Here is a 15978-nt window from a genome sequence, read left to right as displayed (position 1 = left end):
ACTAAAAAGGCCATTGTTTAATTAAATAAATCCAAGTCTTATAGTATGAGTGTCAAAGTAAATCCAAATGAAAAAATGAAACATCGTTTGAGGAACCAGTGAAACCACCATTTATTTAGCTTTTTCTTCTTTTACTCTGAAAAAGTCTTGACAATAAAATATGAAAATGCTAAATAAATAGTGGTTCCTCAAAGGACTATTTTTTCAAAGAATGACCTCAGCCACTGTTCAAGTGTGCTATGGAACCTTTGAAGACTCATTGAGAAAGTGATAAGTAACTGCTAGTATAAAAAAAATGGAAATTAAATACCAACATTTCAGTAAAAAAGTGTTCTGAAATAGCAACTACATGTATAAATATATATTCGCTACAGCTCATCATCATCATCATCATCATCATCATCATCATCAGCCCCCTTTTCCACATTTTCTACATGGGTCAGGGTATCATGTTGGGTCAGAGTATCATGTTAACCGTTGCCATCTCTCTTGATTCAGTGCCACTCTACTGCCTTCTTTGATAATCATGCCTGACTGTCCAGGTCTTCTCTTACACAATCCATCCTCCTCTTTGCTGGACATCCTTGTTTCCTCCTACCTTCTTCCTGTGTGTCCTAGAACCTCTTAACCAGACTGTCTTCTGCTTTTCTGCAGATGTGTCTGAACCACCATAGTCTACTCTCTATGATTTTTTTCTGCAGTTGGAGCTACTTTGACTTCTGCTCTTATATCCTCATTTCTTCATCTGTCCCACAGTGTGCATCCTACCACCCTTCTCAGGCACTTCATTTCCATCAGCTCTAGCTTCTTCAACTGCTCTGCCTTTACTGCCCAGGTTTCTGTACCATACAATAGTACTGGTGGCACCACTGTCTTCTACACCTTACTTTTCAGCTTCTTTGGCATTCTACTCTCATAGACTATACCTGAGACTCTATGCCAGTTACCTGCAACACCTCTGATTCTAGCTTTGACCTCTTCATTCAGACTTCCCTTCTCCTCAACCACCCTCCCAGATACTTGAAGCTATATACCTGTTCCGCTATCTTCCCTTCTACCTCAGTTTTCAGCTTTTTTCTGATTTCCCCCATTTGTTGCCATTACCACTCTCATATCAGTGCTTAGCTTCATCCCATGTGCCTTCAGTTTTGTCTTCCATTCCCCTATCCTTTGGTGAAGTTCCTGTTCAGAGTCTACCTGTAATGCCACATTGTCTGTATTACAGCAACTTTGTTGATCTGTCTCCTCCGAACTGTTTGCAAATGTAGTTCTTCACCAGTATGAACAGCAGCGGGCTCAGAGCTGAACCCTGGTGCACACCCACTCCCAATGAGGATCCCCTCTGTGAGACTGAATGCAGTTCATACTTGAGTCATTGGGTCCTTGTATATAGCCTGCACTAATTCTACTAATCTGGACTTTGAACCACTGCAGTACTGCCCAAATCAGCTTTCTTGGGAGCTTGTCATATGCTTTCTCCAAGTCTAGGAATGCCCAGTTGGACTCTTTTCTCATCTCTAGCTTCTTCTCAACTACCTGTCTCACTACAAACATTGGGTCAGTTGTGCTGCATCCTGATCTGAATCCAAACTGCTCATTTCCCAGCTTGCATCATACTACTCTCTGTATCCGTTTATCAGTCACCCTCTCCAGAACTTAAAGCTTGTTTTAGCTGAATAATGACAATCATTGATTATTGTTTTCCATTGCTATAATGGTGTGACTTCATTACATTATATATATATCTACAACAAAATGAGAGGGACCGTTTTTTTTTTAAATGATGGCAGTCAAAGAGTTTGAATATTTATCTGAAGGAGGGTGAAGAGAGCACTGTCCTTACTGGAGGAGTGCTAAGGCTATTTTAGACAGTTCTTTATGTACTGTTTCATACTGGGACACTAATTTCAGACATGCAAAGTGGAAGAATTATTATACCCTATTCCTTTTTGCCATAATAAAACTGCATCCATTAAATTATCTTAAAAAGCTATACTGCTCCTACCAACAAAAGCTCTTATTATGCCATAGCACAACGGTATTTCCCACATTGCAGTAAACACTAAAAGCATTTTTTTGCAGTACAAACCATCAGTACATTTCATCTATTATTTTTGCTTTAGTGAAATCTTGAAAACTATTGTAAATAATAAGAGAACGTTTTACCATAGTACCATTTGGTTTTGCAAAAGGGATACAAGCATGTACCAATCACAAATATATTTCCATTGTTGTAAATCTAGCACTTGGTAGGTACTTTTTAAAATTCTGTTTCTACATAGCTATAGTAACCGTAGAAATTCTATTAATGGGACAGATAGCATGAAAAGGCAGACCTTTTGCAACTGTTTTGATGAAAGGGTTACAATAAAAGACACTGGACAACATCGAAACACAGCATCTGTCAATGAGAAGAGTGGGAGTTACATATAGATTTTCATGAAGTAATTCTAGCTGGTTCTGCTTCCTCTCAAAGGACTCTACTGTAGTCAAATACAATTAGATTTCTTCTGTTATGGCTACCACAACAGAGCACAATATTCTAGATGAAGGCTTAACATCAGCTTGTATAAATTGTAGACGGTATATGTTTCTCTGGAAACCATATCCTTGATATTAAATACAAGTGGCTCCTATATTTCTGAGTATTATACATAATGTAAGATTATTAACACTGTCATTGTTAAATGATTGTCTAAATGTTTATATCATGATCCTGCTGCTGGTATTGGGGCTGTTGTATGTAGTCTGTGGTTTGTATTGTTTTGTATTTGAGATATACACTCCAGTATATTGTTCGTTGTTTATTCTACACATTATTACTTAGTAAATATTGTTATACTTGTTAATTTGTAGTGAAGCTTTCCTCCCTGGGCCTCCACTGAAAATGGACTACTAGTCCAGTTGGACCTTCCTGGTAAACAAATGTCAAATAAATAATAAATATATTTTCTCCAACATTTAGTCAGCTTGCCTCTGTCATCTCACACCACAGATCAAGATTTAACCTGGTAGGAGGATACAGTACCCAGATGTACCTGGCAGGGGGTTACAGTACCTAGATGTACCCGGCAGGGGGTTACAGTATCCAGATGTTTTCTTCTTTTTACCCTGTCAGTATTTCTCCAGCACATATAAAACCTGTTGAGTCTCTCCACTGGAAGGCATAACCTTCCGTATTTTTCACTGACTAATTGTTTTTTTTTTACTTTATCTTTTTCCTTCCTCCTGCGACTGAATATAATCTTCTCACAATGTCTTATCAACTTTTGTCCCCCCATACTAACAGCAGCTGCCATAATGGGTTAAGCATCAATCAAAACTAGGCTCTCATCCAGGCAGGTGGAGTATTTTGAAATGTTATGTGCTTCTCCCCACACACTGTTATCCATCTAGGCAGAACACATGTGCCTTGTCTTGTTGTGGCATCTCTTGCTGATTCAGGACTTCAGGCGTTACCTGGGGTCAGTAGCACAATGAATTAGGCCACCTTCCCCCCTCACTAGGATGAAGGAGTTAACCGTGACCACTCACATCACTCCTTCCTGCCCTAAAGTCCAAACTGCTGATTACACCTGTATTGTCTGGGGCATAGTCACTGCTCTGTCCATCTGCCTAATGGAACCAATCGTTTTTAATAAAATACTGGAATACATAAACATCAGTACTTTTTTTTATACAAATCTTTATTGCTCGGTATGTATTTACGTATGTACAGGTTATGGATAAAAGAGAGGTAAGAAAAAGATCGAGGAAGAAAATTAGTTATTAGTAAGTGTCAGTATTCTGATGTACCTGTATAAAGGAGAACATTCTTAGCAAAATATTACTAAAATAACAAAATATTACTAAAACTATCAGATCATAATGGAAAGGACCATTACAGTAAAATACATAATTTAGCAGTGGAAGCTACTATCATCCCATGATAGCAGCTCTGAAAATTGTTGCCCTTACAACGTAGCATCCGCAAGTAAAGCTCCACTCGAGTAACCCACATGCGAGACCTCAACCTGGTCTGTGACATCAATAGGACTTGTTGGCAGGACAGAGTTGTGTCCCAGAGACTCCCCTTTTTGTGGAATAGACTCCCTTTTCATGTAAATCGGAGTACCTCATTACACCTTTTTAAGTGCAACCTGGATAACTGGATGGGGAACAGAAAATACACTCCTGGGATTCCACCTACGTCCCTGTTGGACAGTGGCATAGGGTGCTGACTTGTTGGAAAATGGGCTAAATTCCTAGTTAGGCTTTTATGGGCCTCAGGGCCAATAGCCTAGTAACTTCCTATGATCCTATGATCCTATGAACTTGATTATTTAAGCTATCAACTTGGAGAAACTTGACTTAAAAGAAATGCTAAACGACTGGCAGATCTGCAGTAAAGCTCAGAAGAATTATTTGTAAGACATAGGAAAGGTCTTACCTTTGCATCTTACCCTTGCTCACACAGAATCTCCATTATATCCCTTCTGTCTCTGGCACCTTTATTATTCAAACTCCTTTATTATTCAGGCAACACTTTTCAGAGAATTCTCATACAGATGTTAACATTTCAAAACAGGTCACACATACCTAAATGACTTCCTCTGTGCCATGGAATAATAAGAACATCGGGTCATAGGAATAACACTGCCAAGTGACCACATAGACCATAAGATGCCTAGCCATGGAGACCTTTAAGGAGATGCACTTAAAAGTTCTTGCCACCTTTTTCAAGCACTTAATAGTGTTCATCTCCCAAGCTGAGTAGGGCTATATATGACAACTGTGGTGGAAATTTTTGCTAACTTTTTTCTAATGACGATGTTTGCAGTGAATATTATGCTGTGCAGGACAGTGCTGATGCAATATCTGCCTCTGGTAATACTGCTGTTCCTCACTACACTGCATGAAACTCTTGTTACTGTCATTGATATGCACATAGGATCAGTGGCCGGTTCTGTATACATTGAAACCTGAGCCATGAGGCCTTCTGTGGTTTTCAAACCATCGGCACCTCATACATAAACATTATTTTTTATGGAGGGGGTTGACCATGCATAAACACATTCTATTATAGTAATCTTCATGAATCTGTACTTGGCTATCAGATTTATTTCTATTGTTTAATATAGCAAACTGTGTATGAATGTTTTAAATACAGGTATCCTTGAACGCCTTTTCAAGAAGTGAAACAAAATTTACTAGCTAGCATACATTTCCCCCAACTCTCCAGTCCTGTCAAAATGCCATTTAAGAAAATAAAATCAACAGCTGTCTTTAATTCCCCAGGTCTGATTAAAAAGACTAACCAGTTCACCTACTGTCTAGGTATCCTTACCAGTTTTCATATCCTGTGCCTGCTTATTCACACCTTCACCCCAAAAACTCTAATTAAAAATTCTCACTCATAGTAGCTTACCCTTAAAGCTTATCAAAGCTTACATACAAGTATTCCCCATGAAAGTATTCCTGTATAAGTTTTGGTGCTAATGGTGCATAACAGCTTAATACCTTCTCTTCTTCTTTACTCAACAGTCACACACCAATGCCTTTCTTGGTATACTATTCATTACCCACCTGACATCTCCATAAAAGTGTACTTTCTTTACAAATGTCAGTGCACCTGAGCATTTCTTCCCTACTAGTCATGATAAACCTATTCCTAAACAACTTTCTAACCTGAGTTTATCTGCTTCGTTAATAAGACTATTACTGTGCCAGATTTGAAAAAAAATCAGTACTTTATATAAGCAAATGTACAGAAACAATTTTGTGTGTTATTATTGGAATACTTACTGTTCTTTTTAGCTTTTCTGTTATTTGAGGGGAAACCCATGGCTTATTTTAATCTTCAAAAACACAACACTGCAACCTTTGGCTTTATGGCACCTTAAGGCCCTCTTTGTTGTTACGACAGTATCTCTGGTGACATGCAACTCATCACTACTCTCCACTTTCTTTATACACAAGGCCAGACTTAGGTGAAGCAACTTACCATGAGAAGGCCTTCATGGTTCCCTGCTGTCCACTGTTATCCTAGCACACACTGTCCAGTGACCTATCTGATTTTCCCTCATGCAGACCTCACCACACCATCCAGATTATGCTTTTCTTCATTTTCTGACATTTTTATCTTTTTCTTCAGTTTTTCCCTGCATTATTTCAACACATCCTAATCAGGTAAGACTACAGGCCAACTACTGTGGAGGAAATGACCGAATTAAGTCAAGGGTCTGGGGACAGCTAGGCCTTCAGAAGCTATGTTATAGATACTCTGAGGTACATTTTAGAGGTTTTATTTAATCCGAAGAGGACCTCAACAAAAATCAGGAGTAAGACAAGAAATTCATTCTTACCTTTTTTCTTTCAAGGAGGGAATAAGTTGTGTGTCCAAAGCTTAAATGTTCAAAGATGACTAAATAGCAGTTCACAATAAACTTATTGCAATGATACATGGCTTGAAATAGTGCCAGCCCCTCTCCCTCCACCCCACAAAAAAGACGCCTTGTGTCTGACCCTCTGGTGTTAGAGTAGGATGAAAGTGAAGGCACAAATGGCTGCAGTCATAAATTTCAAGTTGCTGCCTTTATGCATATATACAGCATGTCTCCTCACCCCTACACTCAAGACATAGTCACTTTTTGTGTAGCCCTCTGATTTCAGACTGGGATGAAACTGAACAAATAAATAGAATGCTAAACATCTTTCCAACAGCTGATGTTAGATGTATATAAGCAGTGTGCTTCCTTACCCCCACCAGCAAAAGCCATTTGTATATGTGCATGTTATTTGATTGTGGAGAATGAAAAAAGTAGCAACCACAGTACTGTATTCCTGCTCCTAGACAGCGCACTACACCTACACAAACTACACTGACCTTCTATGCACACCTCTGATATTTATGAGCAAAGTTAAAGAAATAATGATTACACCAACCCCAACCCTCCCTCCCACGCAATCACGCAACAGATAGCAACCTTCCAGGCACACCTTTGGGCAGGACAGTTTTTAGAATAGATGAGGTTCAGGTCAGAGGTCACTGCTGAGTCTGTGTTGAAATCCACTTATACAGTTTGAGATGTTGGGTCCACTAGTCCTCTAAAAGCTTTAACAGTCTGGATGTTCTGTGATACATTTATGACTTATTTTTGAGCAGGGTCACCACGACAAAAAGCATAAAATAATTTATTGGTAACAGGATAAGCGCTTTCAGAAAACAGTTTACTTCATCACCATTAACTGACATGCATATATATAGCTATATATACTACTTTTAAAATGTCATAAGCCAATCAGCAAAATTCAAATGGCCCATGCAATTTCCTGTTGAATCACAAAAGAGCAGATGTCATTTCCTGACACATCATCAGGAAATGCTAGTGAGGGAAATTATAATTAGTTTATTATGGTCAGTCAGATGCCATTTGTTGGATGCTAATGCAATAGGAAAACAAATCATATTTAGTTCTACCGCCTGATCTCTTCTGAAGGGTCTCACCTAATGTTACTGAGTATTATTATATATAAAACAATGAAAAGATGGACCTAACACATTCATCTTGAAACTGTCTATGTTTAATATTTAGCTGTGCTGGCAGCTGTTTCTCTGAAATGCAGGAAGGGTTGTTTGTAATATTTCCAAGTAATTTTTTATTGTTTCATTTTCAGTGTTATGCTATAATTACATAGAAATCAGCATTTAAGAGATGAGGTATCTACTGCTTCACTGAGATGTCTTAGGAGTTAATAAGTACATAACTATAAACAATCACAAACAGCAAAGTTTAGTTAGTACAGTAATTCTAAAAATAAGGTTTATAAACATTAGCACTGGTAACAATTTCAGCTGAAACTACAGCATTTGCCTTTTACAAGCCATAATATATGACATTTAGTAGTTCTTTGTTCTGTCCAAGATACCTGCAGACTATGTAAAAGATAATATGAGTGTGCAACTCTTGTTTCACTGTTCTGAGTGAGGGAAAAAAAAACAAGCAACCGAGGCAGCCTTCCACCATTTCTGAAAACTAGTTAGCAATTTGTAAGCCAAGTTAAGAGCGCAGACTCTTTTGACCCCTCTGGCAAGTGTAATCGTAATGCTTGTGAACAGAATAAAAAATAGACCCCCATTAAAAATGCAACAGTACATCCACATTAGCATTATTTTTCATTCACTGATTGTACTGCAGTACAGAAAACATTATTGCAGAGAGTTTACTTTTTTAATACTGAGTTGTGCTTAAAACACTGTCCGTTTTAGATTAAATAGCCCTGTTAATGCATGCCAACCTGTAGAAAAAGAAGTATAATACTGGAGTCAAAATATAATAGAAATTTATAAGAAGCTAGCTTGAATCTTAATGTGGTCCATGAAAAAGTTAATATTTTCTACATGAAGTGCGATATAATTCTGGAAGACATTAGTAGACTTCTGTCCAGCACTTAAAAAGATGTACAGTTTACCCTCTTCACATGTTACATAATCAATATAAAAGTAAGATTAAAGGGTTCTTACCATGATAGCATTAACAATGTCATTACTGTTGTGCCGTAGTGCTCGGATGGCCTTTGCTCTGGAGACATTGGCTTGAGCCATGACCAGTTCAATGTCTCGTACTTCCAGACCTGACTCATCCACCTGAAATACAAAACAAAACAAATCTGGTGAAGAGTTGAGACTGCTTTTCCAATAGTTCTGAAATATTCTTTGTTATCATTTGTTAACTGCATAGCTCCTATACCAGTAGCCATACAAATACTGCATAAATGCAGATTGCTATTTTAATTAGAACTGATCTGGATTACTTACTGTTTTATGTTTGATGGTGAAGATGACAGAATATCTCCTTGCTGACTTTAGGATACATTTAACATATTTTTATCATCAGTGCAGAGTAACTGTCACCAAATGTCTGATGAAGTAATTGAAACACTGCTTAACAGCTGTACCAAAGAATTTAATAGTTAAGTTTCCATTAATGAGTTCAGGATATGCCAAGAATATTCTGATTTATACAGAGCGATTCTTCTTGGGTCTCAATGCAGATAACAACACAGTTTATTTATATGTAAATGAATCCTTACTGAAAGAGTAATTATAATAACTACACTTAGTGATTACAGATTCCTACATACTAAGAGACATAAAATCATTAAAATACAGGATATACAAGCTGAAACTAAAGCATTCGGGAATAAATAAATGCAGATAGTTCCCATAGTAGTATTAGCAAAAGAGCTAATAAAAAAGAATTTTCAGGCATACTTAAATATATTGCTGATAAGCCTCGGTGGTGCAGCGGTAGCGTTGTCACCTCACAGCAAGAGGTTCTCCCGTTCGATTCTCGGCTGGAGTGCCTTCTGTGTGGAGTCTGCATGTCCTCCCCACGGACGAGTGGCCTTCAAAAGACATGCGTGAATGGGCGTGCCTTCGTTGAAGGTTGGGCGTCGAGCTGACACCTTGGAACCGTAAATATCTACTGGCAATCATTAGCGGACCGGAGTTCCGCTGTGGTGACCCCTAACCAGGAAAAGCCGAAAGAAGAACAAAACTTAAATATGTTTCTGAAACAGCTCACTCCATTCAAACTACAGAAGGAGGCAATTTTGGGTACATTGCAGGTACTGAGAGCACTCTTGGCAAACATCAAAGACTTCAAACAATACTAATAGTGTGATCTTGAATCATACTCTGACGTAAGAATGGAGTCCATTCCTGTCATGGTACTAGAAAGGCAAAACATTTGGAGAAATTAAAGAAGATTTAGAAGCATTCTCCAAGCCTTGATTACAGATAAGCAAAACATATATAAATTAAAGATTCTTTACAAATATGCTTATTTTAACCATGCTTTCCATATGAATTAATGGAAGTGTTTTGTATTTAAATCAAAGTCACCTAAGAAAACACATTAGAGGCTGTGAGACTGAATGACACTGAAGCCAACACCACTATTTAAAGTACATACATACAAATATTTCAAGCACGGGCATTAATACCCTTCTAGCTTGCCAATGTAACAAAACAGTTGCTCCCGTAGTAAGTGTTCAGGCTGTTCTTAAAAAAATCTAAACTTGTGCTTGCTTTAATGTAGTTTGGTAGTCTGTTCCATGTATCAGCTACTCTCAGAGAACCAATTAATACACTTCTCATTCCTATGGAATCTTTCATTTTTTAATTTCTCCAAGTCTTTTGGGTTTCTAATACCATGACAGGAATGGACCCCATTCCTAAGTCAAAGTACGATTAAAGTTCATGAAATTGGTATTGTTTCGCTCTTTGATGTTAGCCAAAAGTGCTCTTCGCAGCACCCGCAATGTGCCCAGTAATGACGCCTTCTGCAATTCATACAGTGTTACATGAATTGGTAACATATCTAAATACGACTGTAAATTCTTTTTTATAAGACCAGTTGCTCCTACTACTATTGGAACTGTCAGGGTATCTTTCTTCCACATGGCTGTTGTTTCTGCCTGCAGATCGAGGTATTTTATGACTTTTTGTGTCTCTGTACGCAAGACACTGTAGTCACTAGGTGTAGCGATTTCAATGATCAATGCTACTTTTGTCTTCTTTTCTTGGACCACTATGTCTGGTTTTCTAGCATCTATCTTTTGAATTGTTGGTATTAGGTGATCCCATGTGATATAAACTTCATCATTTTGAATTGTTGGTATTAGGTGATCCCATGTGATATAAACTTCATCATTTTCTATGATTCTTTGTGGCTCATGTTTCCAGTGTTTTTCAGCCACTTTGATACCATAATGTTTGCACAATCTGCAGTGTAACAGTCTCGCCACATTATTATGCCTTTCAGTATGCAGTCCCTCTACCATTAGTGCATCGCAACCAGCAATGAGGTGTGTGACTGTTTCCAATTCGGTTTTACAAAACCTACATATGTCTGTTTCTCCCACATGTTCAATGGACTTTGTAAACCAGCGTGTACGTAGCCCACTATCTTGGGCTGCCAATATTAACCTTTCATTTCTTGATGTGAATTCACCTCTCCTTAACCATTCCTGCGTTCATTCTTGATCAACATGAGGCTCTTCCAGAAGTTTTCTATACTTGTAACTATATTTATATTTTTTCCACATTTCTTGCCTTCTCATCTGGTCCTTCACCTTATATTCTTTCTTTTGTTTTTTAAGCACATTCAGTTGCTATCTGGTTTTTATCTACTTCTGGTTTGATTTCCATTCCTGCTTGATGTCAATATGCTTCTGCTAAATTAAGCAGAGATGTCATCTTAGATTTATTCGCCTCATGTTTCAAAAACTTTCACTACATTTGGATCCTTTGAGGTCAGCAGATATGTGTGGAGACCCACGATTGCAGATCTATACATGTAATCAATTTCAAGGAGGCCCATCCCTCCTTTGGAACGGGTAATATATAATATTGGTTTACACCGATTTTTATAAATCATTTGGTGAGCATAAAGCATCCTTCTTGTTTTAATATCCAATCTATCCAACACTTTTTAGGGCCAGTCAATCATTCCAAAACTAGAAGTTAGGACAGGAAGAGCAAATTGATTTATGGCTTGGATCTTGTTCCTAGATGTCAATGCTGTTTTCAGGATTAATTTAAGTATTCTAATATACTCCTTACTGAGCTTTATTCACATTTGTTCATGTTTTATTGCTGATCCTTCATCAGTTCCCACATATTTATACACTCCCTCTTGCTCAAGTTCTTTTTTATATCACATTCTTGTCCCAAACTGATGTTTTCCTGGTGCTGCAGTTTTCCTTTTTTAAAGGTTGCTTTTGCACATTTATCAAGACTAAATGACATTCCAATATCATCTGAAAAAGTTTTGACAACCTGCAGCTGTGCTTTTAGTTCATCATCTGATGAGCTATACAGTTTTAAATCATCAACAAAGAGAGCATGAGAAGTCATTAGACTTTGTTTTTTTCTAGAAGCTAAATTGTAGCCATGGTCTAAGTTGTTAAGTAAACAGCTTAATGGATTAATGGCAAGGCAGAATAGCAACTGTGACAGAGAGTCACCCTGGAATATCCCCCTTTGGATTTTTATCCCTGGGATAATATCCTGTCCTTTATCATGGCTTAATTGCAAAGTGGTCTGTCACTGTTTCATGATTACTGTAATGTAGTTAATCAATGTATGGTGTATCTTATACATTTTTAAGCACTCTTTTATCCATGAATGTGGGATATTATCAAATGTTTTTTTGTAGTCAATCCATGACATACTTAGATTCTTCCCCTTCTTAAAGTTCTCCACTAAAACTTTGTTTAACAATAAATGATCCTTTGTTCCATATGACTTTCTTTTATTGCCCTTTTGTTCTATTGCCATGATTGAGTTTTCTGTCGGCATCAATTCCCGTGTATAGTTTATACGTCATCGGAAGACAAGTTATTGGCCTATAATTTTTAGGGAAGCTTGCAGGTTCACTCATAAGTAAGAGCATTGCTTTTCCTGTTGTTAATCAGCGTGGTGTCTGTTTGGGGTGTGCATAGAAATAGTTCTTACTCATGGCTAGATCCTCGTGCAAAGAAGTTAATACTTTAAGCCAAAAGTTAGGTAGTGCATCAGCGCTTGGGGTTTTCCAGTTAGAGGCTTTTCTCAATTTTGTTTCAATCTCTCTGGCTATTATTTCATCCCATTTCATATCCTGTACATTTAAACATCTTATTCTTTCTTTTACTTCTTCTATCCATTTAGAATCTTTGTTATGTTCCACAGGATCTTCATAGATACTTCTTGAAAATGTATCTACTTCCTCTTATTTTGGCGGTCTTTCAATTCCTTTTACCTTATTTCCCAATTCTCTATAAAACTTTTTTGGGTCATCAGTAAATTGCTTATTTTGTACTTTTCCCTTAAATTAATTTTTGTATCTTCCAAGTCTTTCCACCTGTTTTGAAAATTTTAGTTTGTTATCTGCAATAGTGTGTAATAGATCCTGGTCTGTTCTGATACTGTGCATTGCTTTTATCACATCTATCTTTCTTAGTACTTTTGTTGATCTGTTCCCCCTTCTATAATCTTCTAACAATTACACGTCTTAGCTGCTTTATAGTTTTCTCTATTCGATATTTCCATGATGGTATTCGCTTTTGCCATCTCTTTTCCCTTACTTCCTGTGTTCCTGTGGTAGAACTTTATCAGTTATTAATTTAGCAGCACAGTAATATATCCTGTTTACTTCTGTTATATTGCATGGATCTGTATGGACAGTCCTAATTACTGTGTTCATTTGTTTTATCAAGCGTCTGACTTTTAGGGTTTTATAAAACTTCTGCAGTCTACTTCTCTCATTAATCTTGATATATCTGTCTTTGTCTATTAAATCAAACAACTCTTCTCTTAACTTATTTTCTTCCATACTGAGGGCACATCCCTTGTTTTCTGTTTCCTGCAGGGATTCTATAGAAAGTTCTATAACATCTTCCTGTGGCACATTCTCTTCAATTTCATCCTGTGTCATCTGTTCTGTCATATGGGAACTCACTGGCCTATCACTCCTCAACATTGACTGCATCAGAGTTTCCACAGTTTCCTGTTCCTTTCCTTGCTGTCTAACTTCAAATGAATGTTTATACTGGTTTCCTGTGGAAGGCTCCAAAATATCATGATATGGCACCTGACCAATTGCTTCCTGTTCCACTGGTTTCCCCTTAATTTGGATATCCATTGCTCTATCATGTTGTGGTGCTTTCTGCATTTGATTTTCTACACTGAATCTTTCTCTTTGCAGATGTTCCATTACCTCAATTTCTATTTCTTTGACGTCTCCCATTACTAATCTTCTTTTCTACTTTTCCTCTTAGCCTTTTTATTTTTTGTATTGTAAAGTTTTCCATGTCTGGATTCCTTTGCCTATATTTATATAGGTTGTCTGATGATTCTATACTTCTTTTTGATAACCACAAACATTCCCAGAAATAGGTGTCTCTAAATGCCTGATATACCAGAATAAGATCTCCTCTTAAACATCTAAAAGAGACGTTGTAAAGTTCAGATATTTTTGTCCTTCATATTAACTTAAAATTTCATATAAACTTTGGTTCATATAAGAATTGTCTTAGTATATTTCTGCTGTACATTTTCTAGTTTACTCATGCTTGTTTTCTTATAAGGTTTTCATACTGTCATTATTCCATATTCAAGTTTGAGTCTAATATAACTAACAAACAATAACTTCATCATTTTTGATTTCCTAGACTTTATAAATCTTTTTATACAACCTATAGTTCTATAACTATCATTAACCAATTGGTTGCTATGATCAGAAAAACTCATAGCTGAATCTACCCATATACCTAGGTCCTTAAATGGGTCACTGTGTACTGTATTAAATATTCACCTTTCAGTTTATGTCTCCTAGATCTCATGTGCTTAGTTTTTGATGTATTTATCAGCATTTTATTCTCTTGTTCCCAAATGGTCAATTTAGTTGTTATTTTGCAGACATGCCCTGTCTGTAAGACATGTAATCAGTTTACCTAATTTCAGGTCTTCTGCATACAGACTGTATAACACCTCAGATGAAAAAGTTTGTCTGAAAGATACAATCTAAACAAGTAAGGGCTTAAGACAAGAGCCCTGTGAGACACCCTGACTGTAACCAAGGATTTCACCTGTCTAGTTGCTGTATAACACTTGCCATGTCCTATTTGTAAGCCATGCAACCATACCTCCCAACCATACCAAATTACTCGGATTTACCGAGTTTTTGGGTCTAAATAATAGGGTGCCACAATTCCTGAGTGGCACCCCTAATTTCTGAATTCCCAGCGCTTATTTTAAAAAATTATTTCCTGCTTTTTTTGAGCTGATGTCATCACATGCACAATGACGTCATTTCCATGAAATGGCCTGCCAACCTGTCAGAATTGAGCTTCAGCTCAACATGCATACATTTCCGGGTGCAGCAAGGTTCCTTAGCAGGAATATAGGAGAAGCCACGGTTTCATTTGAATTGCTGTAGGGATGATTTTGGTGCTGGCAGAAGCCGTTTTCAGTAGAGATCAGATGCGAGGGCCAGTTTTGCTGCTGGAAGATATGCTGGAGGGCCGCCATTTTCATTATGGAAGAGATACTCTATGTCATGACAAGGTAGGAAGAGATGTGTGTGTGTATGTGTGTGTGTGTGGGTGTGTGTGTGTGTGTGTGTGTGTGTGTGTGTGTGTGTGTGTGTGTGTGTGTGTGTGTGTGTGTGTGTAGTGCCCCAGGTGAATATACCTGGTGGCTAGAGGAGGTACTCAGACTCAAACCTTGTAACTTGGGTACAAGGTAACAAGAGCCTAAAGTCCCTACCCACCACCCCTTTTGAAAACTTTACAGAACTTTACAGATTTATGCCTCATATTTTTCTTCTGTTTCAAATAAAATCTGTGGTTTTCTGGTCTGGATTTCTGTGAAGTATTAAATTCACTAAATAATGACAAGCATTTGAATTTCAAACTTCATATTCTTCAGAAAATAAATGGTAACACAAAACATTTTATTCTAGCAATTTTTTAAGTTTATAAGAACAGTATTTGAAATTTGTCCCTATTTTTTGGGGCTGTATTCCCTCATTATTGGCTTTGTCTTTTTTTTTTTTGTGCTAAGAGGTTGAGAGCTATGATGAGAAGTGAAAACTGAATTCTGTATTCCCTTATTATTGGCTTTGTCCAGGTTTTTTATGCTAAGAGGTTGAGAGCTATGGTGACAAGTGAAAACTGAATACTGTGTTCCCTCATTGTTGGCTTTGTCCGGGGTTTTTGTGCTAAGAAGTTGAGAGCTATGGTGAGAAGTGAGAACTGAATTCACTAAATGATAGCCATTTAAGTTTCAGTCTTTCTATTGTTCAGGAAACTGCTGATTTTTCATAGTGGTATGTTTCTCTGACTGTAGTGCACAGGGTCCTGGGTTCAAGCCTTGGCAGTGAAATGCATGGTGGTAACACATTTTATTCTAGCAACTTTCCAAACTTATACAAGTAATGTTTAAAACGTGTC

General features: G+C 37.4%; 1 protein-coding gene across 1 annotated transcript in view; it reads right to left on the bottom strand.

Moving 5' to 3' along the window:
- LOC122797185 (serine-rich adhesin for platelets-like) overlaps positions 1-15978 on the bottom strand; it is an 801622-nt gene that overhangs the window by 14178 nt on the left and 771466 nt on the right. Inside the window, exon 8 of the mRNA XM_044066008.1 lies at positions 8504-8626. Coding sequence (XP_043921943.1) covers positions 8504-8626 — 123 coding nt within the window. The remainder of the gene's footprint in view (positions 1-8503; positions 8627-15978) is intronic.

The sequence above is a fragment of the Protopterus annectens genome, chromosome 3.part0, assembly GCF_019279795.1.
Source record: "Protopterus annectens isolate FY-2018-M chromosome 3.part0, PAN1.0, whole genome shotgun sequence".
Lineage (NCBI taxonomy): Eukaryota > Metazoa > Chordata > Ceratodontiformes > Protopteridae > Protopterus > Protopterus annectens.
Note: the sequence above shows the minus strand (reverse complement) of the source record. Positions and strands in the feature narration are given on the sequence as shown.